Consider the following 26,774-nt stretch of genomic DNA (forward strand, 5'->3'; position numbering starts at 1 on the left):
CCCCGCCTTGGGCTCTTTCCTAAACAGGGAGCCTGCTTTCCCCTCTCTCTCTGCCTGCCTCTGCCTGCTTGTGATCTTTGTCTGTCAAATGAAGAAATAAAATCTTTAAAAAAAAATCCTTTGGTTCCATGGACCACTAACCTACAAAGTTTCCAGATACTTCACAGGATATATATGTGTGTGTGTGTGTGTATATATATATATATATATATATATATATATATATGCACATGTGTGTATATATATATTTCTACCGTTAAATAATCCTTAAAATCCATAACTTCAAATTATAAATGTCCAATTCCTATGATAATTTACTTATTCTAAAATAGAGAATGCCAACTTTTCTTGTGAAGGGCCAGACAGTAAATATTTTAAGCTTTAATGGCTATGCTATCTCTGTTACAAATACTCATCTGTGCCATTGTAGCATGAAAGCAGCCACAGACAATACATAAATAATTGGGTGTAGCCATATTCCAATAAACCAGTTGTTGGGCAGGTTTTGGCTCTCAGGTCATAGTTCAAAACGATCAACTGCTCTAAAATATAAAATTTCCATATATGAGAGGATGCCAGTATTTTAAGATTTTGAAAAGATATCAATGATTTTTTTTAATATTTTATTTATTTAACAGAGAGAAATCACAACTAGGCAGAGAGGCAGGCAGAGAGAGAGGAGGAAGCAGGCTCCCTGCGGAGCAGAGAGCCTGACGTGGGGCTCAATCCCAGGACCCTGAGATCATGACCTGAGCCGAAGGCAGTGGCTTAATCCACTGAGCCACCCAGGCGCCCCGATATCAATGATTTTTAAAGGTTTTCCATAAGGGCACTGGGGTGGCTCAGTGGGCTAAAGTCTCTGCCTTCGGCTCAGGTCATGATCCCAGAGTCCTGGGATCAAGCCCTGCATAGGCTCTCTGGCTCAGCAGGGAGCCTGCTTCCCCCTCTCTCTCTGCCTGCCTCTCTGCCTACTTGTGATCTCTGTCAAATAAATAAATAAAATCTTTAAAAAAAAAAGGTTTTCCATATATTAAAGAACTTTGATAATCATATTATCTTGTAATCCCAGACAAATATATATTACTGTCAAACTAATATATTCTATAGATGATAAACTGTAATTTTGACCAAGACTTTTTAATATAAAATGACTATATGCAGCTGAGTATAACTGCTCCAATATAATAGTGTATCTAAAAGGAATAATACTTAAGCAAGCTTTCAAAATATTTATAGCTAAGAATGAATTCACATTTTAAGAAATACTTGGCAATGAAGTCAACCTACTGGAATAGGTTTTACTTTGAAATAAACATTGACCTTGGGAAGGTCCTTGTTTATTGTTGATGCCATAAGAGTGAATTACTCAGGAGCATGCAAGCCACTCAGTCTTCAAGACTGTGACAACCCTGATATAATAAAAAGATGACTTCTGAAAGAATACTGGGAAAAAAATCTACCATTTTGCATTTTGTATCTTCACAGACACGCATAGTTATGATGTTCTGGGGCATTTAAAGTTTTGAAATGTGCCACACTTCTACTTTTGATCCTAAACTTATCAAATCTTATACATATGGCAAAACCAATAACCTCAATCATTGGTATTCATGTAAGAAGCCACACTACAATTCTAGGTTGTTTTAGGCATTTCTAGATCAATAATAAATGACAGAGAAGTTCATAAAAATCTAAACAATGTTCCACCCAAATTCAATTTCACACAAAATCAAAAGACTGGCTTATGAAAAAAGCCTGTTTCTACTTATACAAAAAAGTACTTAAAAACCAGATATTTGTTTCTTACTTTTGTCAATATAATTAAAGGATGAGAAATCAAATTCAATTTATTAAGAAATGCTTCTTAAATGCATTCTGTTGCTGTAGTTTTTCATGTCTGTTGGGGGAAGACAACAAAAAACCTGTTTTTTTTTCCCCAGCAACTGAACAGAAGTAAATCTTTGATATTTGATATCTTAACTACTGAAAATTATCAGCTAAAATGTCCATTTTGGCTGGTAATTGACCACTAAGAAAACACAAATCTCAAGGCACGACTGTATAAATTCGCTGACACAATTCAAATATGGTAATGTTTATTTAAAACCTTTGTGTTTCACCATACTTCTAAAATTCCCTAGGATTAAAGATAGTCATCTTTTACAGTAAGATAACATTTTTCCATTGAGGGAATTTTTTGCTTTAAAAAAATGTGATAAAACTGGTTGACCCACAGGTTATCTAGAAGTTAACTAACAAGAATTTTTCCAGGATAAATTTTTCGGCAGTGTGATTCCAATATATGCTAAATATTACAGATCACTGGTATGCATGAGTAAAGCTGGCCACAATAAAGGTTATATACACAAGGCTTTAAACAATCCTGAGTTACTGAAATGGCTCTATTTCACTAATCTCAGAAGGTTCTTCATTTCTTTCTACAGCTAACCAGATGTCTTAATTCCACCTTTACTCAGTCCTGAAGGATCTGTAGCCATAGAAATAATGATTGCCATAGAACTCTCAATTATCCCACCAGTACCAGGACTATGGTTCTATGATGTGCCAACAGGTTGACAAAGGAGGGATTTAATTTATTAATTTATTATTTGTTTCATTTATTCACCAAAAATTTATTGTGTGTCTATATGCCAGACATTATACTACATTTTATAGTTACATCTGTAAGCAAGGCAGACACACAGAGCTTTGCTACCACAGAGCTTACAATCTAGCGAAGGAAAAAAACAACATAATAACATAATAACAAGTCAATACACTCAATAATTCTTAAAAAGAAAAGAAAAAAATGAACTCTGCCACTAAATAGATAGCCATGAAAGGTTCTATTTAATATAGTAATATATAGTAATGTTCCAGATAATATGATAATATATCGGCCATAAGCAAACACCAAGGCCTTCATAGCAGTTAGAAACATTCTTCTAACACATAAGGACTATATATAAAATGTACAATTGAGATCTACACATTTATGTTTGACAGTTTAATATGATGTGAGACCACAAGAAATTTTAAATCTTTATGGCATTGTAAGCAGTGCATAATTTATAAAATTACTGTGCTCAAAGTCTTTGCTTTTTAGTAAAGACAAATTTTCTCCTAGGGATTATATAAATGTTGGTCAAATTGTGTTAGATCAGTTGCCAACATCTAACCAAAGTCACAGAATGTTGTGAGTGAGACAAAGGAGATATGCACAAAGTCATATGGGTATTCATTGGCAAAGTAGTATATCAAAGTCTAATTTTCTAATCCAAAGTTAGTGCCACTTTTCATTACACCAGCCAGTTTAACAAGCCCTATTAAGAATACAAGAGAGAGTGTGAGTACAACTTAATATAGCCATCTGATAAAATTACCAGTATGAGGGGAAAGGCACTAAAAAATATCAGCTTTTAATTCATAATTCATAAATCAAACTATAACACAACATGGAAGGCAATTCTGTGATATGATAAAAAGGATTTGTAAAAGTTAAAATACGTATTGCCATCTACACCTTAACTAAAAATGATGAGTCAACTCAGTAGAGAAACTAAAAAATAAAACAAAATCAGTTTTTTTTTTTTACCACTGAAAGATGAGAACATTTTACTTTTCAGCCAACTGTTCTACTGATTACCTGTCTCTTCCTTAAGGATAGCCTATGTTTTCTTTTTGGAAGCACAACAAAAAGAAAAAACATTTAAACTAATTGGATCTTGTTGTTGATTCTTTTCTTTTTCTACAATGATAATTATATTAAACTCCTTTTAGATTTTGTACTTTCTGTGTAGTCCAAATTAGGAAACAAAAGACAGTTGCTCTCACTTAATAAATAACCTTATATATATTTCCTACACTAAAAAAAAAGTGATAACCCGTATCTGAAAATAATGTGCATTGTATTTCCTAAATCAACTTTAACAGTATCTGTAAAGTATATACTAAGCCTTCATTCTAAAGATCACATGGTAACCCTTAATTTTCTGATTTACCAAAATGGAAGAGAAAGAGAGTTTCTACTGAGATAAGAGGATATTTAAAATCTCTAGTGTTACCAACAATTTTTCCCACATTAAAATAATTGTGGAAAGCTTAATAATGCTACTTTCTTAAAAGTCACATATATAAAACTGTAGAAAGATAAAAAGTATATTAAAAGTATTAAATAAGTGGAAAATAATCATCCGCTGTTAATATTTAAGCATATTTTGTCTTTTTTGTCTACACACATTTTTATAGTTTCTATCTCAGTATACATAGGAGTTTGTATCCTACATTCTTACCCTGTTATAGTAGAATTATATGTTTTATAGTTGCATAATATCCCTGTATAGACTGTTATAATTTACTACTCAAACAAAGGTAGAAACTTAGGTTGTTTTATTTTTTTTTCAACATTGTAATAAAACCATATGAAAAAAATCAATGTTTTAAGCCAAAGAGACTCCAATTTGTATCCTGCTTCTAACTCTTAATAGCTGTGTGGTTTTGAGCAAATTGTTTTTGCTTCTCTGACCCTCATCCTATGGTGGTGGGGTGGTTTTAATAAAAATATATGAAAAAATGTCTAACACAGTGCCTGATACATAATGTTTCATAAGTAATGGTTACACAAAAATCTTCTGTATTTCAAGTGATTTCCTTAGACTAGATTTCCAGAAGTAAAATTATTCAGAAAGTATGAATGTTTTTTTGGGCTCTTGATACATGCCACCACATTTTTTTCCAAAATGGTTATCCTAATTTAGAACTTCAACAGTAGTGTATGTGCCCCTGACCAGCAATATGTTAAAAGGGAAATGAACTTTAGAAAGAAAATCAAGGTTAATAAAAGTCAATTACCTAAATAAAATAAAACCTTAGTATCATTTGCGTATGGAGTGTATATATGTGTATGTGTGTGTGTATCATTAATCAATTAAATTCAAATAGACTTACCCTACATGAGGGGCTGCTATCCCTTTATGGGAAGGAGATAAGGTCTGAAGCTTGTTTCCCAAGGAGCTGCTAACTGAAGACACTTTACCTGAAGGCACACCTTATAATAAAAAAGGTTATTGGTTTTAATGACATTCTGAAAAGGAAAAATCACATAAAACAGAGCACCTGACAAGGAAAACAATGCTTTAGTGGCAATAAATCTTTGCAGCAATAAATCCAAACAAGTTATCAACTAAGAAAAGGTTTTTTAAAAATTAAATTTCCAGAAAACACATATCATCCTTCATTTCTAATTTTCATATTTCTTTATTACAATTTACATATAAATAAAGGTATACTTCAGTTAGTCAATATCTCCTTCAAGTCATTAATCATGTGTCTATTAGGACAATTGTCAAATTCAGAGCAGTATATATAGAAATGAGGGGGAAATACTGTGGTCAAAGAATCAAGAAAAGAACTTGGTCAACACTCTCAATAGGTGATGTATCAGTAACAACATCAAGAATAGACATTTAAGGTGGGAAAAAAGACCTATAAAGTATCCTAAGTAGAAAGTTTTTGAAAGCTACTTTATTTTTACCCAGAAAGAATTACATATCCTCCATATCTCTTCCTAATTATAAATCTATTTTAATAATCCCAAGCAGAACACTATCTTCATTTCTGTCTCTACAAACAAACAAAAAACAACAATAATAACAACGAAAAAAACCAAGTTATTTATAGAGTTCATTACCTACAACAGTTTTGCTACTGCCACTTGGTTGTGGTAATCGTGAAGATCCTGATGGTACAGTTCCAGGAGAATTTGACTTTTTAAGTACAGGCGGCTTATACTAAAATAATGAAAATAAAATATTTTATCAACATTACTTTTTGAATATAGGTTGTAAACTAGTATTTCAAAAGCTCACATACCCTTAAATGAGCAATTTTCTTTATTAGCTACTGAATTACTGAAATTGAGAAAGGATAGATTAAGATATATCACCTCAGAGAGAGGTTTCCCAAAATATGCTCCATCTCAAAACTAGTGTACTAAAAGTTTGACTAAGATATTCCACTGCTAAAATAACTAAAAGCAGCTTTGCCCAGTCCACAGAAAAAAAAAAAAAAAGGTCAAATGGAAAAAATTTCTCCAATGTTAAGATTTTAAATGCCAAACAAATATTAATAGAAAAACTTACAAACACCCAACGATGCTCACTTAGCAATGCAGCTTTAAAGGTCAAAATTTTTACATGTTCCTGGGTATGGTTTTATGTTTCATATATATAATTCAGTCATATTTCCTACTGATAATAATTCATAAGATTACAAATAAGTCTGCAAGTTTTACAAGAGCTGCCTTATGGATTTCCTGAACGTGAGGGGAAAGAATTCTGGCTTCACTGTTCTCACCAGATCATGTTAAATGAATAGAACATGGTTGAGGAAAGATAGGCTATTTTTTTTCTCTCTACTATCTAGAAAGACAGCATTATCAATTTTATTTTACTATCTCTTACCTGAGCCAAATTTTGTTGTTACTGAGTATTAAAAGTATCTTATTGGTCACCTGCTCCAATATAAAAAACTGAATTTGCCCAAAGTTATACCCCAACTTAACAACAGAAAATTAAGACTCATGCAACTTTAGTTCTTGCCCTATACTTCAACTAGAAAGTGATGACTATACATGAGATTTAGCCCAATACCATAGTTAGACTCCTTAGGACTTTATGTGAAAAACTGGTTTTAAACAAAACATTCAAAAATCAAATCATATTTTATAACCAATAATCAGTATAAAATTTTAGATGCACTTCAACTAAAAACTGCTAGCTAAACACAAATTTTAAAGTCAAATATTACAACCTTCAAAATTTAGTATGTGACCTTATAAGGAAAATAAATTTTGATAAAAAAGCTTCTCTCTTTCTCTCATTCTATCTCTCTCTCTCTCTCTCACACACACACACACACACACACCCCATGCACATATGGCACTATTGCACCAGAAGCGGAAATTTCTTAAGCACTTGGCAAGTAGACAACCTTCAATACCTGTCAAATGAACACATGACTGGGATCCTTTGGAGATAAGCCATATAAAGTCACTGTTTCTTTGAAAACCTAAGGGGTGTTTCTGGTTTAAAAAGGCAACTGGCAACTGGTAAATCACTAAACTCTACCACTGAAACTAGTAACACACTATATGTTAACTAATTAATTTAAAATAAAAACAAATAAATTTTTTAAAAGGGGGAAAAGAGGGCATCTGGGGGCCACTGAATCGGTTGAGCGACTCAGATTCTTGGTTTTAGCTCAGGTCATGAACTTGGGAATGTGAGATTACCAGGGTCGGGCTCCAGGCTGAGCAGGGAGTATGCTTGGGGATTCTCTCCCTCTGCCTCTTCCCCACTCACACATCTGTGAGCGCTCTCTCTCTCTCTAAAAGGAATAAATCTTTAAATTTAATTAATTTAAATTTAATTAATATCAGTTAATACCAGTGTCTCCCACTAAAATACCAATGAAGATATTAGGAAAGGTTTTAAAACTAAGAACAATATGGAAAACAAGCCCTGCCGAAGATCCCTTAAAGTATTACAGGCATGTCTACTAAAAATAGGTTTAACTGAATTAAGAAATAGGATTGGTGAGCCACTCATACTGTGCTAACTACAAAAAAAAAGAGCAAAATGATTAATATAAACAAAGAGTGCTGGTATAGTATATTACATATGCAGAGGTCAAACCTTTAGGGTTTCAGGATGACTTTAGTAATCAACAATTTTATATAAATTAAATCCATTTTAGTGATTAGAAAAACAAAACCACTTACTTTTATACAGTTATATTCAATCCATATTCCTTTCATTAAATATGTATTTGTTAGACGTTTATTATTTCATGTGCTTTTATACGGATCACAAATCTAATAAATTTTCTTAGTCAAATATTTATGTTTATAAAGACTTTTTCTTGAAATCAGAAAGAGCTAAAAGAACAAGGAGGGCATTCAGTTTTGATAAAATAGTAAAAAGGCACTATTTGGACTGACCTTTCAACTAAAAAGTAAAAATGCTCTGGAAAGTATAAAAAAATCACTTTATAAGATATGAATGTCAGGGGCGCCTGGGTGGCTTAGTGGGTTAAAGCCTCTGCCTTCGGCTCAGGTCATGATCCCAGCATCCTGGGATGGAGCCCTGCATAGGGCTCTCCGCTCAGCAGGGAGCCTGCTTCCTCCTCTCTCTCTGCCTGCCTCTTTGCCTACTTGTGATCTCTGTCTGTCAAATAAATAAATAAAATCTTTTTTTTTTTAATCTTTTATCACCAATAGAATTTTTTTTTTATTTGTTTATTTACAGCGTAACAGTGTTCATTGTTTTGGCATCACACCCAGTGCTCCATGCAGTACGTGCCCTCCCTATTACCCACCACCTGGTTCCTCAACCTCCCAATAAATAAAATCTTTAAAAAAAAAGAAGATATGAATGTCAGATAAGAATAAAAAAATAAACCATTAGGCCAACAACATTTAAGATTATAACAACAGACTGGCCATCACGTGGATTTGCTGTATAAATCTACATTACTAGGTGGCCAGGCAAAGTAAGCCAAAATTTAAAGTGCTTCCAGATTGGTAGTACTCTTAGATAACCTGGAAGAAACAAAAAGGCTCTTCACATGAACAATTCTCATGAATAATTTTTGAGAGCAACAAGCACCAAATGACTAGTAATTATGTACATAATTATATAAGAAACCATGATTGAGGGAAAAGAAGCAAGAACATAGCTACAAAGATCACATGACACTACAATTATCAGCTACATAGCATAAAACAATTATGCTTACTACATTTAAAGAAATAAAAGACAACTCTGGAAATATTAACAGAGAATTAGAAACTGTAAAAGGTAAAATAGGAAATAAGAAAAACAGCCAACTTCAAGAAATTAAAAAATGCAATAACTGATACAAACTCGGTGGGGGAGTGAAATAGCTGCTTAACTTCCTTACAGACAATAAAAAAGGATCTTAAAAAAAAGGATTTTAAGAGACTGGTAACCAAAAGAAAAGAGAAAGGACCCAAATCAATAAAATCATGAATGAAAGAGGAGAGATCACAACTAACACCAAAGAAATACAGACAATTATAAGAACATACTATGAGCAACTCTATGCCAACAAATTGGACAATCTGGAAGAAATGGATGCATTCCTAGAGACATATAAACTACCACAACTGAACCAGGAAGAAATAGAAAACCTGAACAGGCCCATAACCAGTAAGGAGATTGAAACAGTCATCAAAAATCTCCAAACAAACAAAAGCCCAGGGCCAGACGGCTTCCCAGGGGAATTCTACCAAACATTTAAAGAAGAACTCATTCCTATTCTCCTGAAACTGTTCCAAAAAATAGAAATGGAAGGAAAACTTCCAAACTCATTCTATGAGGCCAGCATCACCTTGATCCCAAAACCAGACAAGGATCCCACCAAAAAAGAGAACTACAGACCAATATCCTTGATGAACACAGACGCAAAAATTCTCGCCCAAATACTAGCCAATAGGATTCAACAGTACATTAAAAGGATTATTCACCACGATCAAGTGGGATTTATTCCAGGGCTGCAGGGTTGGTTCAACATCCGCAAATCAATCAATGTGATAGAACACATTAATAAAAGAAAGAACAAGAACCATATGATACTCTCAATAGATGCTGAAAAAGCATTTGACAAAGTACAGCATCCCTTCCTGATCAAAACTCTACAAAGTGTAGGGATAGAGGGCACATACCTCAATATTATCAAAGCCATCTATGAAAAACCCACCGCAAATATCATTCTCAATGGAGAAAAACTGAAAGCTTTTCCATTAAGGTCAGGAACACGGCAGGGATGTCCATTATCACCACTGCTATTCAACATAGTATTAGAAGTCCTAGCCTCAGCAATCAGACAACAAAAAGAAATTAAAGGCATCCAAATTGGTAAAGAAGAAGTCAAACTATCACTCTTCGCAGATGATATGATACTATATGTGGAAAACCCAAAAGACTCCACTCCAAAACTGCTAGAACTTGTACAGGAATTCAGTCAAGTGTCAGGATATAAAATCAATGCACAGAAATCAGTTGCATTTCTGTACACCAACAACAAGACTGAAGAAAGAGAAATTAAGGAGTCAATCCCATTCACAATTGTACCCAAAACTATAAGATACCTAGGAATAAACCTAACCAAAGAGACTAAGAATCTATACACAGAAAATTATAAAGTACTCATGAAAGAAATTGAGGAAGACACAAAGAAATGGAAAAATGTTCCATGCTCCTGGATTGGAAGAATAAATATTGTGAAAATGTCTATGCTACCTAAAGCAATCTACACATTTAATGCAATCCGTATCAAAATACCATCCATTTTTTTCAAAGAAATGGAACAAATAATCCTAAAATTTATATGGAACCAGAAAAGACCTCGAATAGCCAAAGGAATATTGAAGAACAAAGCCAAAGTTGGTGGCATCACAATTCCGGACTTCAAGCTCTATTACAAAGCTGTCATCATCAAGACAGCATGGTACTGGCACAAAAACAGACACATAGATCAGTGGAACAGAATAGAGAGCCCAGAAATCGACCCTCAACTCTATGGCCAACTCATCTTCGACAAAGCAGGAAAGAATGTCCAATGGAAAAAAGACAGCCTCTTCAATAAATGGTGCTGGGAAAATTGGACAGCCACATGCAGAAAAATGAAATTGGACCACTTCCTTACACCACACACGAAAATAGACTCCAAATGGATGAAGGACCTCAATGTGAGAAAGGAATCCATCAAAATCCTTGAGGAGAACGCAGGCAGCAACCTCTTCGACCTCAGCCGCAGCAACATCTTCCTAGGAACAACGGCAAAGGCAAGGGAAGCAAGGGCAAAAATGAACTATTGGGATTTCATCAAGATCAAAAGCTTTTGCACAGCAAAGGAAACAGTTAACAAAACCAAAAGACAGCTGACAGAATGGGAGAAGATATTTGCAAACGACATATCAGATAAAGGGCTAGTATCCAAAATCTATAAGGAACTTAGCAAACTCAACACCCAAAGAACAAACAATCCAATCAAGAAATGGGCAGAGGACATGAACAGCCATTTCTGCAAAGAAGACATCCAGATGGCCAACAGACACATGAAAAAGTGCTCCACGTCACTCGGCATCAGGGAAATACAAATCAAAACCACAATGAGATATCACCTCACACCAGTCAGAATGGCTAAAATGAACAAGTCAGGAAATGACAGATGCTGGCGAGGATGCGGAGAAAGGGGAACCCTCCTCCACTGTTGGTGGGAATGCAAGCTGGTCCAACCACTCTGGAAAACAGCATGGAGGTTCCTCAAAATGTTGAAAATAGAACTACCCTATGACCCAGCAATTGCACTACTGGGTATTCACCCTAAAGATACAAACATAGTGATCCGAAGGGGCACGTGTACCCGAATGTTTATAGCAGCAATGTCTACAATAGCCAGACTATGGAAAGAACCTAGATGTCCATCAACAGATGAATGGATAAAGAAGATGTGGTATATATACACAATGGAATACTATGCAGCCATCAAAAGAAATGAAATCTTGCCATTTGCGACGACGTGGATGGAACTAGAGCGTATCATGCTTAGTGAAATAAGTCAATCGGAGAAAGACAACTATCATATGATCTCCCTGATATGAGGACATGGAGAAGCAACATGGGGGGGTAGGGGGATAGGAGAAGAATAAATGAAACAAGATGGGATTGGGAGGGAGACAAACCATAAATGACTCTTAATCTCACAAAACAAACTGGGGGTTGCTGGGGGGAGGTGGGATTGGGAGAGGGGGAGCGGGCTATGGACATTGGGGAGGGGAGGCGAACCATAAGAGACTATGGACTCTGAAAAACAACCTGAGGGTTTTGAAGGGTCAGGGGTGGGAGGTTGGGGGAACAGGTGGTGGGTAATGGGGAGGGCACGTTTTGCATGGAGCACTGGGTGTTGTGCAAAAAGAATGAATACTGTTACGCTGAAAAAATAAATAAAATGGAAAAAAAAAAAAAGAAAAAAAAAAAAAAAGAGACTGGTAACCATCCAAAAGCAGTTCTGGAAAGCTGGTAAGTATGTATTCTGGGTTTAACTGTAAGAAAGGGAAAGGAGCAAGGGAGGGGAAGGGAGAGGCAAGGAAAGAAAAGGAAAAAGGAAAGAGAAAAACATGACCTATATGTGGCAAAAAAATAGTCAACACTATAACCTCGGTGGGCACAGGTATTTAGCGGTTAAGGCCCTCAAAATAGTTAGGATGTACATGTTCAAAAGGTAAAGGGGTACACACACAAGAATTAAAGGAAAATATAATAATAGTGAATAAACACATAGAGAATCTCAACAGAGAAATAAAGGCAAAATACAGGCCTTTTTTTTTTTTTTTTCAGATAACCAAAACCACAAAATTCCTTGCCCACAGATCTGTATTCTTAGAAGGCTAAAGCCTCTTCTGATTAAAGGCAAATGACAAAATATGGCGACTGAGATTTACAAGAAGAAATGAAGATATCTGAAAATGATAATATGGGAGTACATAACATGAAAGTAAAATACAAAATGTGTGTGAGGAGGAGACAGAGGCAGAAAAAAAAAAGTACATGTGGGTGTGCATAAACATACACATGTGCATATGTATGTAAATGATTATATATTTATTTTCTAATATATTTAAGATTATAACAACAGACTGGCCATCACGTGGATTTGCTGTATAAATCTACATTACTAGGTGGCCAGGCAAAGTAAGCCAAAATTTAAAGTGCTTCCAGATTGGTAGTACTCTTAGATAACCTGGAAGAAACAAAAAGGCTCTTCACATGAACAATTCTCATGAATAATTAAAAGACAGATGACTTTTGGGGCACCTGGGTGGCTCAGTGGGTTAAAGCCTCTGCCTTCGGCTCATGTCATGATCCCAGAGTCTTGGGATCTAGCCCCACATCAGGCTTTCTGCTCAGCAGGGAGCCTGCTTCCCTTCCTCTCTTTCTGTCTGCCTCTCTTCCTACTTGTGATCTCTGTCTGTCAAATAAATAAATAGAATCTTAAAAAAAAAAAAAAAAGGACATGACTTTTAAAGGTGTAAGTATAACACATATAGCAACACACAAGAATACTGATAGGTTTGTAGAGATACATCTATATAACAATAACACTAAGACCGTGAGAGGTATATGGAAATAGCCATGGATGGGGTAAGTTAAAAAATGTATTTTGTTATTACTAGAGTAACCATTTAAAAAAATCTGATGACTGAAAACCAAAAGAGCAAATAAAATATCTTTTATTAAGACAAAAGAAGCAAGGAAAAAGTATCAGAGGAATAAAAAAAAAGAGACAAAAACAGAAAATAGTAACACAGCAGAATTAACCACAAACATATCAATATTATATTGAGTGTAAATGCCTAAACACTTCAACCAACAGTTTGAGGTTGTCAGACTGGATTTTAAAAAAGATGAACTAATTACAGGTTGCCTACAGGAGATGCAAAAACACAAATTTAAGTGAAAGAATTAGAAAGAAATTTAGCATAATTAAGCTGAAATGGTTATTCATTATCAGATGAAACATTTCAACAACACAAATTCAAGTTAAAAAACTGAAAGGAAATTAGCATGATCAAACAAAACAGCAATACACTATCAGATGACACATACTTCAACACAAAGAATGCTGCCATAGACAAAAAGGCAAGCTCCATATGATATAAAGGTCAATAAATAGGAAAGATACAACAAATTGTAAATATAAACACAACTAACAAGAGAAATTAAAACGAAAAGCTGGTGAAATTAATGATCTTGAAAAAGTCACAATCATAGTAGAAGACTGCAGGAACATTCACCAAAAAAGACCATATGCTAGGCAATAAAACAAATCTCAAAAATGAAATCTTACCAAGAATGTTCCCACACTATAAGAGAATGAGGCAAAAAGAAAAAAATACAGCAATAAACATCTAGAGGAGCACCAAATATTTGGAAGTAAATGACTCACATTTGAACAAACTATGAGTAAAAGAAGAAATCACACCTATAGGCATTATTTCGCTGAATGCTATTGATAACTGTTGAGGTAGGTACATATTAACCCCATTTTATAGATGTGAATGTGAAGGAGACCAATCTACCAGGATCAGAGGTGTATTTTAGAACATGGAGGGAACTAAGTCAGTTGGGAGGGAGGGAAGGTATGGATTATGGAGGGTGGGGAAGATCAGGTGGAGTATGTAATACTCCAGTTAAAAAATAAAAACGAAACAAAACAAATAACAAAAAATACAAAAATAAAAACAACCAACAATAATAACAAAAAAAATGAAGGCACAATCACAAATTAGAAAATATTTTCAACTGTTTATTTTCAAGTGAAGGGAAATTGGAGGAGAAAATAACTACAAATCCATCATGACATCAAGATTTATAAAGCCATAGTAAATAAAAGGACAATCGTGGTCTGGAGACCATATAAAAAAGCAAAAACTGATTTATATGTAAAATCAGAATAGCGACTATTTTATGGGGTGAGGGTCTAAGAGGGAGAGAACATTACAATTCTGGGAGAGAAATGGGATAGTAGAGGCTTTGTGAGATTGATAATATTCTATTTCTTAACCTTCTTGTGGTTATGGATGTATGTATATTTTGTTTTTGTTTTAATTTATTTGACAGAGAGAGACACAGCAAGAGAGGGAACACAAGCAAAGGGAGTGGGAGAGGGAGAAGCAGGCTTCCTGCCGAGCAGAGAGCCCGCTTCAGGGCTCAATACCAGAACCCTGGGATCATGAACTGAGCTGAAGGCAGATGCATCAAGACTGAGCCACCCAGGCACCCCTGTTTTGTTTTTGTTTTTTTTTCTACATGTATAATTTACAATAAAATAACTGAGGAAAATAATGAGGAAAACACCAGAATAAAAGTGTTGTAAAAAACAAGAGAGAATTCTATTTCCAATAATATTAACCAAAATTCAATATGGATCCTCTCAAGAAGGCTCCAATTGTAATGGAGTCTTTTAGTCCAATACTTGATTCACATAAGTAATAAGTGAAATGGATTTGATCATTAATTGCCTGCTAGATTTATAGCACTAAAAAAACTGTAAATGAAAGTTTTCTGAAAAATGAAGTTTGTTGAAAAGTATTACATTATCAGGGCACCTGGGTGGCAACAGTCAGTTAAGTGTCTGACTCTTGCTTTTGGATCAGGTCATGATCTCAGGGTTCTGAAATGGAGCCCTGCATTAGATTCCTCACTCAGCAGGGAATCTGCTTAAGAGTCTCTCTCCTTCTCCTTCTGCCTCGCCCACTCATGTTCTCTTTTCTCTCTAAAATAAATAAATAAATCTTTAAAAAAAAAGTATGACATTATCAATGTTTTTATAAAATAAATAAATCTCAAAAAAAAAGTATGACATGGGGCACCTGGGTGGTTCAGTTGGTTAAGCGACTGCCTTTGGCTCAGGTCGTGATCCTGCAGTCTCAGGATTGAGTCCCACATCGGGTTCCCTGCTCGGCAGAGAGTCTGCTTCTCCCTCTGACCTCTCTCCTCTCATGCACTCTCTCTCTCCCAAATAAATAAATAAAATATTTTTTAAAAAAAAGTATGACATTATCAAAGTTTCTGTGTCACAATATGCTTAATGAAAAACAACAGTACTGTAAAAATTTCATATAACAAAATCCCTATACAGTTTATGGCTCCTGAAGTGCTTTCACATATACCATCTCATTTGCTTTTCACAAAGATCATATAGACTACTTCATAGATGAAGAAATAAAGTCTATCATACATGAAATATTACTTGCCTAAAGCTCAGAAGTAACAGTTGGACTTGAGCCCAGGATTTCATTCTCTTAGGTGTATGGTCACACATAGCATGGAAACTTTCAGTACATACATGATTTTCAAATATGGATTTTTACTGCCACTTTCTCACTTTCCAAACCCTCTGATTTCCTCTGAATCTGCTTCACTTACTTTTTTTTTTAAAGATTTTATTCATTTATTTGACAGACAGAGATCACAAGTAGGCAGAGAGGCAGACAGAGAGAGGGAGGAAGCAGGCTCCCTGCTGAGCAGAGAGCCCGATGCGGGGCTCGATCCCAGGACCCTGGGATCATGACCTGAGCCGAAGGCAGAGGCTTTAACCCACTGAGCCACCCAGGCGCCCCTGCTTCACTTACTTTTTAACTAGTTTTCTTACTCTTTCCTAATACCTTTTTCAACCTGCATTATTTTCAAGACTCTATTAACTCAAGTCCATTCAATTATTTGTTCTCTATTAAACATTCAAATTTCTTACTAAACCCCTGAACAATAATATTAAACTTTAAGCAGATAAGAAAACTGTAGCTAAATGTTCTGTAAAACATAAGCAAAAAATTGTGAACCTGAGTTATTTTTCTCCTTTATTTGTAGAAATAATTGAGCATTTCACCTGTGTCCGAGAAGTCGCCTTTCCTTTGGTATCAGTAGAAAATTTGCCTTTATTACTAATACGTGCTGCCTGTTCTTTACAGAAATTAATATGTCTATCAGCTGCATTTTCATTAAATCTCCTCTGGCAATATGGACACTGAATATAATCTAAAACAGAAAAAGGAAATAGATTAATAAAGTAATTCTTGAAGGGAAACATAAAGAATTGTAAATTTTAATGAACGGTAATTCAAGATGTCAGACAAAGTATTATATTTGATAAGCAAAACTTGTCATTTCCTTAAAAACCCCCAACCTGACTACTAAACTCAGTAAAGACATTTAAGAAAAAATTTGCTAGTATATGATAAATTCTAATCTTCTCCCAGCCTAGAATCAAATTTGAGGGTGGAAAGAAAACTCCAAAAGATAAAAATCCTTAGTACAAAAGAATGAACATGTAGAGGAGAAACAGGATTTCTTCTTTGCCTTCATAATATACCATATGTTTTCACCATATCTACATATTTTATACTAGAGATGAAGTTAAGCAGTAATAACACATTATATTAAAAATAAATTTTAAAATTTGGGCTAATCTGTTAAAATATTTTAATTAGAGGAAAACTGTCAAGAAATAGTTTAATCAGCTTTATACAGCTGTATTTTCTCTTAGATGAAAGAAGAGATAAAAATATACCTCATTAACAAAGATATTTACTATCTGGTCCTTTATAGAAATAGTTTGTCAACCTCTCCACTACAATAAAATGTTAAAAATGATCATATGTAGATTTTCTAAATGACTTTTTTTTAAATTTATTATTGAAGTATAGCTGACATACAACGCTACATTAGTTTCAGGTGTACAACATTGTCATTTGCCAATTCTATATGATATTCAATCCACACCACCCATCTGTCACCATACAAAGTAATTATATTATTAACTATATTCCCTATGCTATGCTTTTCATCTCCCTGACTTATTTGGTTAAGAACTTCCCTTTACTAAGAAATAAATCTCAATCAAGAATACTAACACAATTTTAATGCAGCTAACTTCGTACATTTAAATAACTACCTCATTAAACTATTCTACGAGCCCATGTCAAATTGTCAATTGTGGATATTTTGAATGTTCCAGTATCTCAGTATCTCATATTGGGTTTCCAGCATCTTGCCTTGCTTCTGGTAACAAATAAGCTTTTATCCATCTAATGAAGAAACTATATTAACACATGAATTTAAAGCATAATTTAGGTAAATCAATCTATACGGTGGTCTCCTCACATGAACATATACCTCTTAAAAACAATGATTTCTTTCCTTCCCAGATGAGAAGATACCAAAGAACTAGGCAACATACAATCTGAATCTTACCAAATGACTACATTTCAAATGACAGTGAGCTTCTTCAAGTATTTCCTGGGATATACTACAATAATTTTTCAAATGGCATTATAATGTTTCATGTTTAAATAGTACTGAGATAAAAAGATAAAGTATTTCTTTGTTCAACATCAGTGTGTCCTTATAAGCCTAAATGCCTGGACTAGCATCATTATTTTATAATTAAACTTTAAAAGATTATGGTTCATCAGGTTCCATTATTATAAATTAACTTTATCAACAACTTAAAATTAATAATTCTATCAATACTTTCCCTCCATATGAAGATTTCCATCAACAATATTCTACATACCAGGATCGTAAGAAGGTGGAGGAGGAGGAGGAAGTTTTCCACCCTCTTTAAGAGCCTGATCAAGGCCTTTAGCTGCTCTTATGGTGGCAATGAATTCTTCATGTTTTCTTCTCCAATTAGATGGTTTCTTTGGTGGTTCAGGCTACAAACAAATAAAGAAAAGCCCATTTCAAAACATTTTTTAAATAATTAATTGTAATAGGGCGCCTTGGTGGCTGCTAGTATGCATCAGCCTTTGGCTCAGATCATGATCCCAAGGTCCTGGCTCCCTGCTCAGCAAATAGCTTGCTTCTCCCTTTCCCTCTCCCTCCTGCTCGTGCTCTATCTCAAATAAATAAATAGAATCTTTTTAAAAAATCAATTGAAATAAAACTTGAGGAAATGCTATATTGTTTTAAATGCTCTCTTATTAGGAGGTCCTTAAATTACTTTCCTTAAAATTTATGATTTTAAAAAGAAAATTCATGTAATTTTATATATGCAATTTTTTAAATGCAATTATAATTGTGATAAACACTGCTAAATTAACTTCTGTATGTGTTGCACCCACTTAGGCTCCCACTAACAGTGTAATTTCCCTATTTTACTTCATTTTCTCCAACAGAGTATGTTAAACTTTTGGCTTTTTAACTGACTGGAGAGGTAAAGAATAGTTTTCTCTGTGGTTTTAACTGGCTTTTCTCTTATAAGAAGTGTGTTGAGCATCTTTTTATATCATTAAGAATAATTGCATTGCCTTTTTTGTGCACTGTTTATGGGCCTGGTCAACTTATCTGTTGATTACTGGTCTTAATTTTAGCAATTTCTAGTTAACTCTTTATAGATTAGGCTCAGCCCTCCCCTACAATATGGCTGTCTTATGACCTTGTCTAAGGATCTTCTGATATGAGGAATTAATTTTTAAAATATAGTTTAATTTCTAGGAATGCATCCATTTCTTCCAGATTGTCAAATTTGTTGGCGTAGAGTTGCTCATAGTATGTTCTTATAATTGTCTGTATTTCTTTGGTGTTAGTTGTGATCTCTCCTCTTTCATTCATGATTTTATTTATTTGGGTCCTTTCTCTTTTCTTTTTGATGAGTCTGGCCAGGGGTTTATCAATCTTATTGATTCTTTCAAAGAACCAGCTCCTAGTTTCATTGATTTTTTTCTATTGTTTTTTTGGTTTCTATTTCATTGATTTCTGCTCTGATCTTTATGATTTCTCTTCTCCTGCTGGGTTTAGGGCTTCTTTCTTGTTCTTTCTCCAGCTCCTTTAGGTGTAGGGTTAGGTTGTGTACTTGAGACCTTTCTTGTTTCTTGAGAAAGGCTTGTACCGCTATATATTTTCCTCTCAGGACTGCCTTTGCTGTGTCCCACAGATTTTGAACTGTTGTGTTTTCATTAACATTTGTTTCCATGAATTTTTTCAATTCTTCTTTAATTTCCTGGTTGACCCATTCATTCTTTAGAAGGATGCTGTTTAGTCTCCATGTATTTGGGTTCTTTCCAGCTTTCCTCTTGTGATTGAGTTCTAGCTTCAGAGCATTGTGGTCTGAAAATATGCAGGGAATGATCCTAATCTTTTGATACCGGTTGAGACCTGATTTGTGACCCAGGATGTGATCTATTCTGGAGAAGGTTCCATGTGCACTAGAGAAGAATGTGTATTCTGTTGCTTTGGGATGAAATGTTCTGAATATATCTGTGATGTCCATCTGGTCCAGTGTGTCATTTAAGGCCACAACTGAACCAGGAAGAAATAGAAAACCTGAACAGGCCCATAACCAGTAAGGAGATTGAAACAGTCATCAAAAATCTCCAAACAAACAAAAGCCCAGGGCCAGACGGCTTCCCAGGGGAATTCTACCAAACATTTAAAGAAGAACTCATTCCTATTCTCCTGAAACTGTTCCAAAAAATAGAAATGGAAGGAAAACTTCCAAACTCATTTTATGAGGCCAGCATCACCTTGATCCCAAAACCAGACAAGGATCCCACCAAAAAAGAGAACTACAGACCAATATCCTTGATGAACACAGACGGAAAAATTCTCGCCAAAATACTAGCCAATAGGATTCAACAGTACATTAAAAGGATTATTCACCACGATCAAGTGGGATTTATTTCAGGGCTGCAGGGTTGGTTCAACATCCGCAAATCAATCAATGTGATACAACACATTAATAAAAGAAAGAACAAGAACCATATGATACTCTCCATAGATGCTGAAAAAGCATTTGACAAAGTACAGCATCCCTTCCTGATCAAAACTCTTCAAAGTGTAGGGATAGAGGGCACATACCTCAATATTATCAAAGCCATCTATGAAAAACCCACCGCAAATATCATTCTCAATGGAGAAAAACTGAAAGCTTTTCCGCTAAGGTCAGGAACACGGCAGGGATGTCCATTATCACCACTGCTATTCAACATAGTATTAGAAGTCCTAGCCTCAGCAATCAGACAACAAAAAGAAATTAAAGGCATCCAAATTGGTAAAGAAGAAGTCAAACTATCACTCTTCGCAGATGATATGATACTATATGTGGAAAACCCAAAAGACTCCACTCCAAAACTGCTAGAACTTGTACAGGAATTCAGTCAAGTGTCAGGATATAAAATCAATGCACAGAAATCAGTTGCATTTCTGTACACCAACAACAAGACTGAAGAAAGAGAAATTAAGGAGTCAATCCCATTTACAATCGTACCCAAAACTGTAAGATACCTAGGAATAAACCTAACCAAAGAGGCTAAGAATCTATACACAGAAAATTATAAAGTACTCATGAAAGAAATTGAGGAAGTCACAAAGAAATGGAAAAATGTTCCATGCTCCTGGATTGGAAGAATAAATATTGTGAAAATGTCTATGCTACCTAAAGCAATCTACACATTTAATGCAATCCCTATCAAAATACCATCCATTTTTTTCAAAGAAATGGAACAAATAATCCTAAAATTTATATGGAACCAGAAAAGACCTCGAATAGCCAAAGGAATATTGAAGAACAAAGCCAAAGTTGGTGGCATCACAATTCCGGACTTTAAGCTCTATTACAAAGCCGTCATCATCAAGACAGCATGGTACTGGCACAAAAACAGACACATAGATCAGTGGAACAGAATAGAGAGCCCAGAAATCGACCCTCAACTCTATGGTCAACTCATCTTCGACAAAGCAGGAAAGAATGTCCAATGGAAAAAAGACAGCCTCTTCAATAAATGGTGCTGGGAAAATTGGACAGCCACATGCAGAAAAATGAAATTGGACCACTTCCTTACACCACACACGAAAATAGACTCCAAATGGATGAAGGACCTCAATGTGAGAAAGGAATCCATCAAAATCCTTGAGGAGAACGCAGGCAGCAACCTCTTCGACCTCAGCCGCAGCAACATCTTCCTAGGAGCAACGGCAAAGGCAAGGGAAGCAAGGGCAAAAATGAACTATTGGGATTTCATCAAGATCAAAAGCTTTTGCACAGCAAAGGAAACAGTTAACAACACCAAAAGACAACTGACAGAATGGGAGAAGATATTTGCAAACGACATATCAGATAAAGGGCTAGTATCCAAAATCTATAAGGAACTTAGCAAACTCAACACCCAAAGAACAAACAATCCAATCAAGAAATGGGCAGAGGACATGAACAGACATTTCTGCAAAGAAGACATCCAGATGGCCAACAGACACATGAAAAAGTGCTCCACGTCCCTCGGCATCAGGGAAATACAAATCAAAACCACAATGAGATATCACCTCACACCAGTCAGAATGGCTAAAATGAACAAGTCAGGAAATGACAGATGCTGGCGAGGATGCGGAGAAAGGGGAACCCTCCTGCACTGTTGGTGGGAATGCAAGCTGGTGCAACCACTCTGGAAAACAGCATGGAGGTTCCTCAAAATGTTGAAAATAGAACTACCCTATGACCCAGCAATTGCACTACTGGGTATTTACCCTAAAGATACAAACATAGTGATCCAAAGGGGCACGTGTACCCGAATGTTTATAGCAGCAATGTCTACAATAGCCAAACTATGGAAAGAACCTAGATGTCCATCAACAGATGAATGGATAAAGAAGATGTGGTATATATATATATATATATATATATATATATATATATATATATATACAAGGGAATACTATGCAGCCATCAAAAGAAATGAAATCTTGCCATTTGCGACTACGTGGATGGAACTAGAGCGTATCATGCTTAGTGAAATAAGTCAATCAGAGAAAGACAACTATCATATGATCTCCCTGATATGAGGACATGGAGAAGCAACATGGGGGGTTAGGGGGATAGGAGAAGAATAAATGAAACAAGATGGGATTGGGAGGGAGACAAACCATAAATGACTCTTAATCTCACAAAACAAACTGGGGGTTGCTGGGGGGAGGTGGGATTGGGAGAGGGGGAGGGGGCTATGGACATTGGGGAGGGTATGTGCTATCGTGAGTGCTGTGAAGTGTGTAAACCTGGCGATTCACAGACCTGTACCCCTGGGGATAAAAATACATTATATGTTTATTAAAAAAAAAAAAAAATTTGGAAGGGGAGGCGAACCATAAGAGACTATGGACTCTGAAAAACAACCTGAGGGTTTTGAAGGGTCAGGGGTGGGAGGTTGGGGGAACAGGTGGTGGATAATAGGGAGGGCACGTATTGCATGGAGCACTGGGTGTTGTGCAAAAACAATGAATACTGTTACACTGAAAAAATAAATAAAATGGAAAAAAAAATTTACTTGTTTTTTTATGGGGCTCCAGATTTTTTTTTTCATATTTTATTTATTTGACAGAGAGAAATCACAACTAGGCAGAGAGGCAGGCAGAGAGAGAGGAGGAAGCAGGTTCCCTACAGAGCAGAGAGCCCGATGTGGGGCTTGATCCCAGGACCCTGAGATCATGACCTGAGCCGAAGGCAGAAAGGCTTAACCCACTGAGCCACCCAGGTGCCCTGGGGCTCCAGATTTATGGTCACTATTAGCAAGGCCCAATTTACACATTGAATAAATGTGTAAAGTTGGAACAAGTGGAATTTTCCCATATTTTCCTCCTAGAATTTTCATGGCTCCACTGCAAATTTTTAAATCTTTTATTCATTCAGAATTTATGAGTTATATTGTGACATATAGATTCAACTTTATTTTTTCGTTTTAACATGGCTATGTAGCTGTCTCAGCATCCTTTATTGACTTTGCTCCCCACTGAACTATTAACACCTTTATCATACGCTCTTTTGTATTTGGGCCTATTTTTGAACTTTCTCTTCTGTTCCAGTGTTCTGACTATGCTTGTGTTAGTACCAGTGTTTTAAATACAGACTTCATAATAATAATTTAATATCTGATAGGATAACCCTACTTCATTCTGCTTTTTCAATCTTTTCTGATTATTCCTGTATGTACATTTTTCCATATGAACCTCAGAATCAGCTTAATTTTTTAAACTGTATTTTAACTGGAAATCTTAAACATTACATTCATAAACAACTTAAGAAACTTAATATCTTTATTTTGTTGAATGCACCTAACCAGAAACATTATATAATATTTGCATTTGAAGAAGTACTTGTGCTTTGTTTTTTTTTAGTCTATGTGAAAGTCTTATACCTTTAAAAGGTTTATCCCTAAAGATTTTTTATTTTGTGCTGTTCTTTTATAAAAAGTCTTTTCTACTTTTTTATGTTTCAAGGGTCTGTTGAAATATGAAACATAGTAATTTCTGTATATTAGCATTATATCTCATTATTTCACAGGCTTCTCTTATAGTTTGTAATATTTTAGCAGCTGATTCTCTTGGGTTTTCCAGGTATATCATCTCCTAATAATGATGCATTTACCTCCTCTCTTCTAATCCCTATGCATCTAATATCTAACTATATCAGTTATAGCAATTACTACATTGCTTGGAGCTTAATCTTGTTCCTGTCTTTAATAGCTATCTCTAAGCATCTTTCTACTATGCATAATGCTGGCGCCTGTGCTATCACACGTTTATTTTGTCATATTATTCAAATACCCAACTATCCTTATTAAGTCTTTATTTTTTAAATCAAGAATATACATTGAATCAGCGAAGTCAAAAGATGATTTTTTAAAAACACTAATAAGGCAGGACTAATAAGGGAAAAAAGGAAATCACAAAATACCAAGGGATGGAAAATAGTACATGATATAGTTCTTATAAACATGAGGAAAAAAGAAGACACCATAATGGAACTTTGTGCTAATAAATCTGACATTAAGTGGACAATATCCTTGACAAACACCACAAAACAGATACTAAAAGAAACAAAATCCTAACAGTCTTACATTATTTTTTTTTGTGAATCTATTATTTAAAAACCTAAAGAAAATTGGCCCAGATGCCTTTACTATTGAATTCTTGCAGACATTTAAGAAAGAAATAGCATCAATCTTTTAAAAACTCTTTCAACATAAACCAAGAAAACAACCTTTTTTTTAAAGGATTTTATTTATTTATTTGAGAGAGAGAGCACTGCAGAGGGAGCAGCAGAGGGAGAGGGAGAAGCAGGCTCACCACTGAGATGGGAACCTGATGCAGGGCTTGATCCCAGCACACCAGGATCATGACCTGAGTGGAAGGCAGGTGCTTAACTGACTGAGCCACCCAGGCACCCTGAAAACAACTTTCTAACTAGTCTGTTGAGAGCAATAAATGTTTGATAAAAAGAAAAATTACAAATGTACCTCTCTCACAAATATAGATACAAAATCTTAACTAAATACAAGCAAACTCTGTTGTGGAATGTTACTGATTCTTTAAAGTTTATTCTTATGGTGAAAGGTGTGATCACAACATTCATCTACTCCGTAAGTATAACTCACTACCAATAAGTTTTGCTGCTCTCATCTACCTTTTTTCTCACAGCATCCTGTGTCAATGCTAAATTAATGCTTTTTATTACTCATCATTGAATGAATTAGGTTTTCTTGTTACAGCTATTTACAAGAGGTTCTAGGGAGGAGAGGTGCACAGTTTGCTTCCAAGGTACACAAACCAACAGCCAGCTCTCTTCTCCATTATAACAGATATGGATGCAAATAAGGCCTCTCTGATCACACGGCCATACCTCTCATGCTTCTCTAAAACAACATGGGTCCAGGAAGGCTCCTGTTGCCAACCATGCTTCCCTCAGTAACCATACTAACCACTTAAACAAACAAACAAAACAAAACAAACAAACAAAAAAGACCTAGCCCTTTAGATAGGCTCCTTAAGTTCAGAAAGTATTTTTTTTTCATTAGTGATTTTTTTAAAAAGATTTTATTTGTTTGACAGACAGAGATCACAAGTAGGCAGAGAGGCAGGCAGAGAGAGAGAGGAAGGGAAGCAGGCTCCCCGCTGAGCAGAGAGCCCGATGCGGGGCTCGATCCCAGGACCCTGAGATCATGGCCTGAGCCGAAGGCAGAGGCTTTAACCCACTGAGCCACCCAGGCGCCCCTCATTAGTGATTTTTTGAGAGCTTCTGCCATTGGGCCCCCTTCAACTCTCTGTGCCTATGTCCCTACTTCCTCCCTCCTGGTTTTTGTCCAATTTCAGCCAAGCTCATGCCAATTCCTGGCTACCCAAGTTCCAATACCCCAATTCCTGCTTTGGCTGCAGCAAACAACGGGTCTATACTTCCTGTTTAGATCCCTCACATTTAAGGAGTCACATTTAGGGCAAGGAGACCCTTCATCTTTAAGGTGACAGGTTCCCATTCCAGGCCATGGGTTCTTTAGCCACTTTCTGCACTTCTATAGGCAGGTTCTTCTGGAAGACCAAAAGCTTTGGGCAGCCCTTACATATATTTTGTACTCTGTGGATTACGCCTACCTTTAGTTATTCCTAAAATGGAATTTGTATCTGCTTTACTCCACTCTGCTTGTGATTTTGTAGGAATTCTTTGATACAGATAAAGATAGAACTGCACTATGATGTTAAAATCTTCTAATACAGGAGCGCCTGGGGGCTCAATCGGTTAAGCATCTGCCTTCGGCTGGGGTCATGATCCCTAGAGTCCTGGGATGGAGCCCTGTGTAAGGCTCCCTACTCAGTGGTAAGTCTGCTTTTCCCTCTCCCTCTGCCCCTCCCCCTGGCAGTGCTCACGCGCTCTCTTTCGCTCTCTCTCATTCACTCTCTTTCTCTGCAATAAATAAATAAAATCTAAAATAAAAATAAAAATAAAAATAGTGTTTGGGACACCTAGGTGCCTCAGTTGGTTAAGCATCTGGCTTTGGCTCAGGTTATGAACCCAGGGTCCTGGTATCAAGTCCCTCATTGGGCTCCTTGCTCAGTGGGGAACCTGCTTGTCCCTCTGCTTGCCCCCTCCCCCCACTCATGCTCTCTAACAAATAAATAAATAAAATCTTGAAAAAAATCTTTTAATACACAGTTTTTCAAACTTTAAGGTGCCTATGACTTGCCCAAGGATTTTGTTAAAATGCAGATTCTTAACTCAGTATTTCTGAGTGGGACCTGAGATTCTGCATTTCTAACAAGTTCCCAAATAGTGCTGGTACGATTGCTCTATAAACCACATTTTTAAGTACCAAGAAATTATACTACTTCATGTAAAGCCATGGTTTTTACTTTGTTTTTATCCGAAGATTA

General features: G+C 35.7%; 1 protein-coding gene across 1 annotated transcript in view; it reads right to left on the reverse strand.

The window, feature by feature from the left end:
* Nucleotides 1-26,774, reverse strand: part of ZC2HC1A (zinc finger C2HC-type containing 1A) — a 58,950-nt gene that overhangs the window by 18,855 nt on the left and 13,321 nt on the right. The window contains exons 4-7 of the mRNA XM_045995660.1: nucleotides 18,160-18,301; nucleotides 16,474-16,622; nucleotides 5,690-5,789; nucleotides 4,948-5,047 (exon numbers count right to left, since the gene is read on the reverse strand). Coding sequence (XP_045851616.1) covers nucleotides 4,948-5,047; nucleotides 5,690-5,789; nucleotides 16,474-16,622; nucleotides 18,160-18,301 — 491 coding nt within the window. The remainder of the gene's footprint in view (nucleotides 1-4,947; nucleotides 5,048-5,689; nucleotides 5,790-16,473; nucleotides 16,623-18,159; nucleotides 18,302-26,774) is intronic.

This window comes from Meles meles, chromosome 1 (genome assembly GCF_922984935.1).
Source record: "Meles meles chromosome 1, mMelMel3.1 paternal haplotype, whole genome shotgun sequence".
Taxonomy (NCBI): Eukaryota; Metazoa; Chordata; class Mammalia; order Carnivora; family Mustelidae; genus Meles; species Meles meles.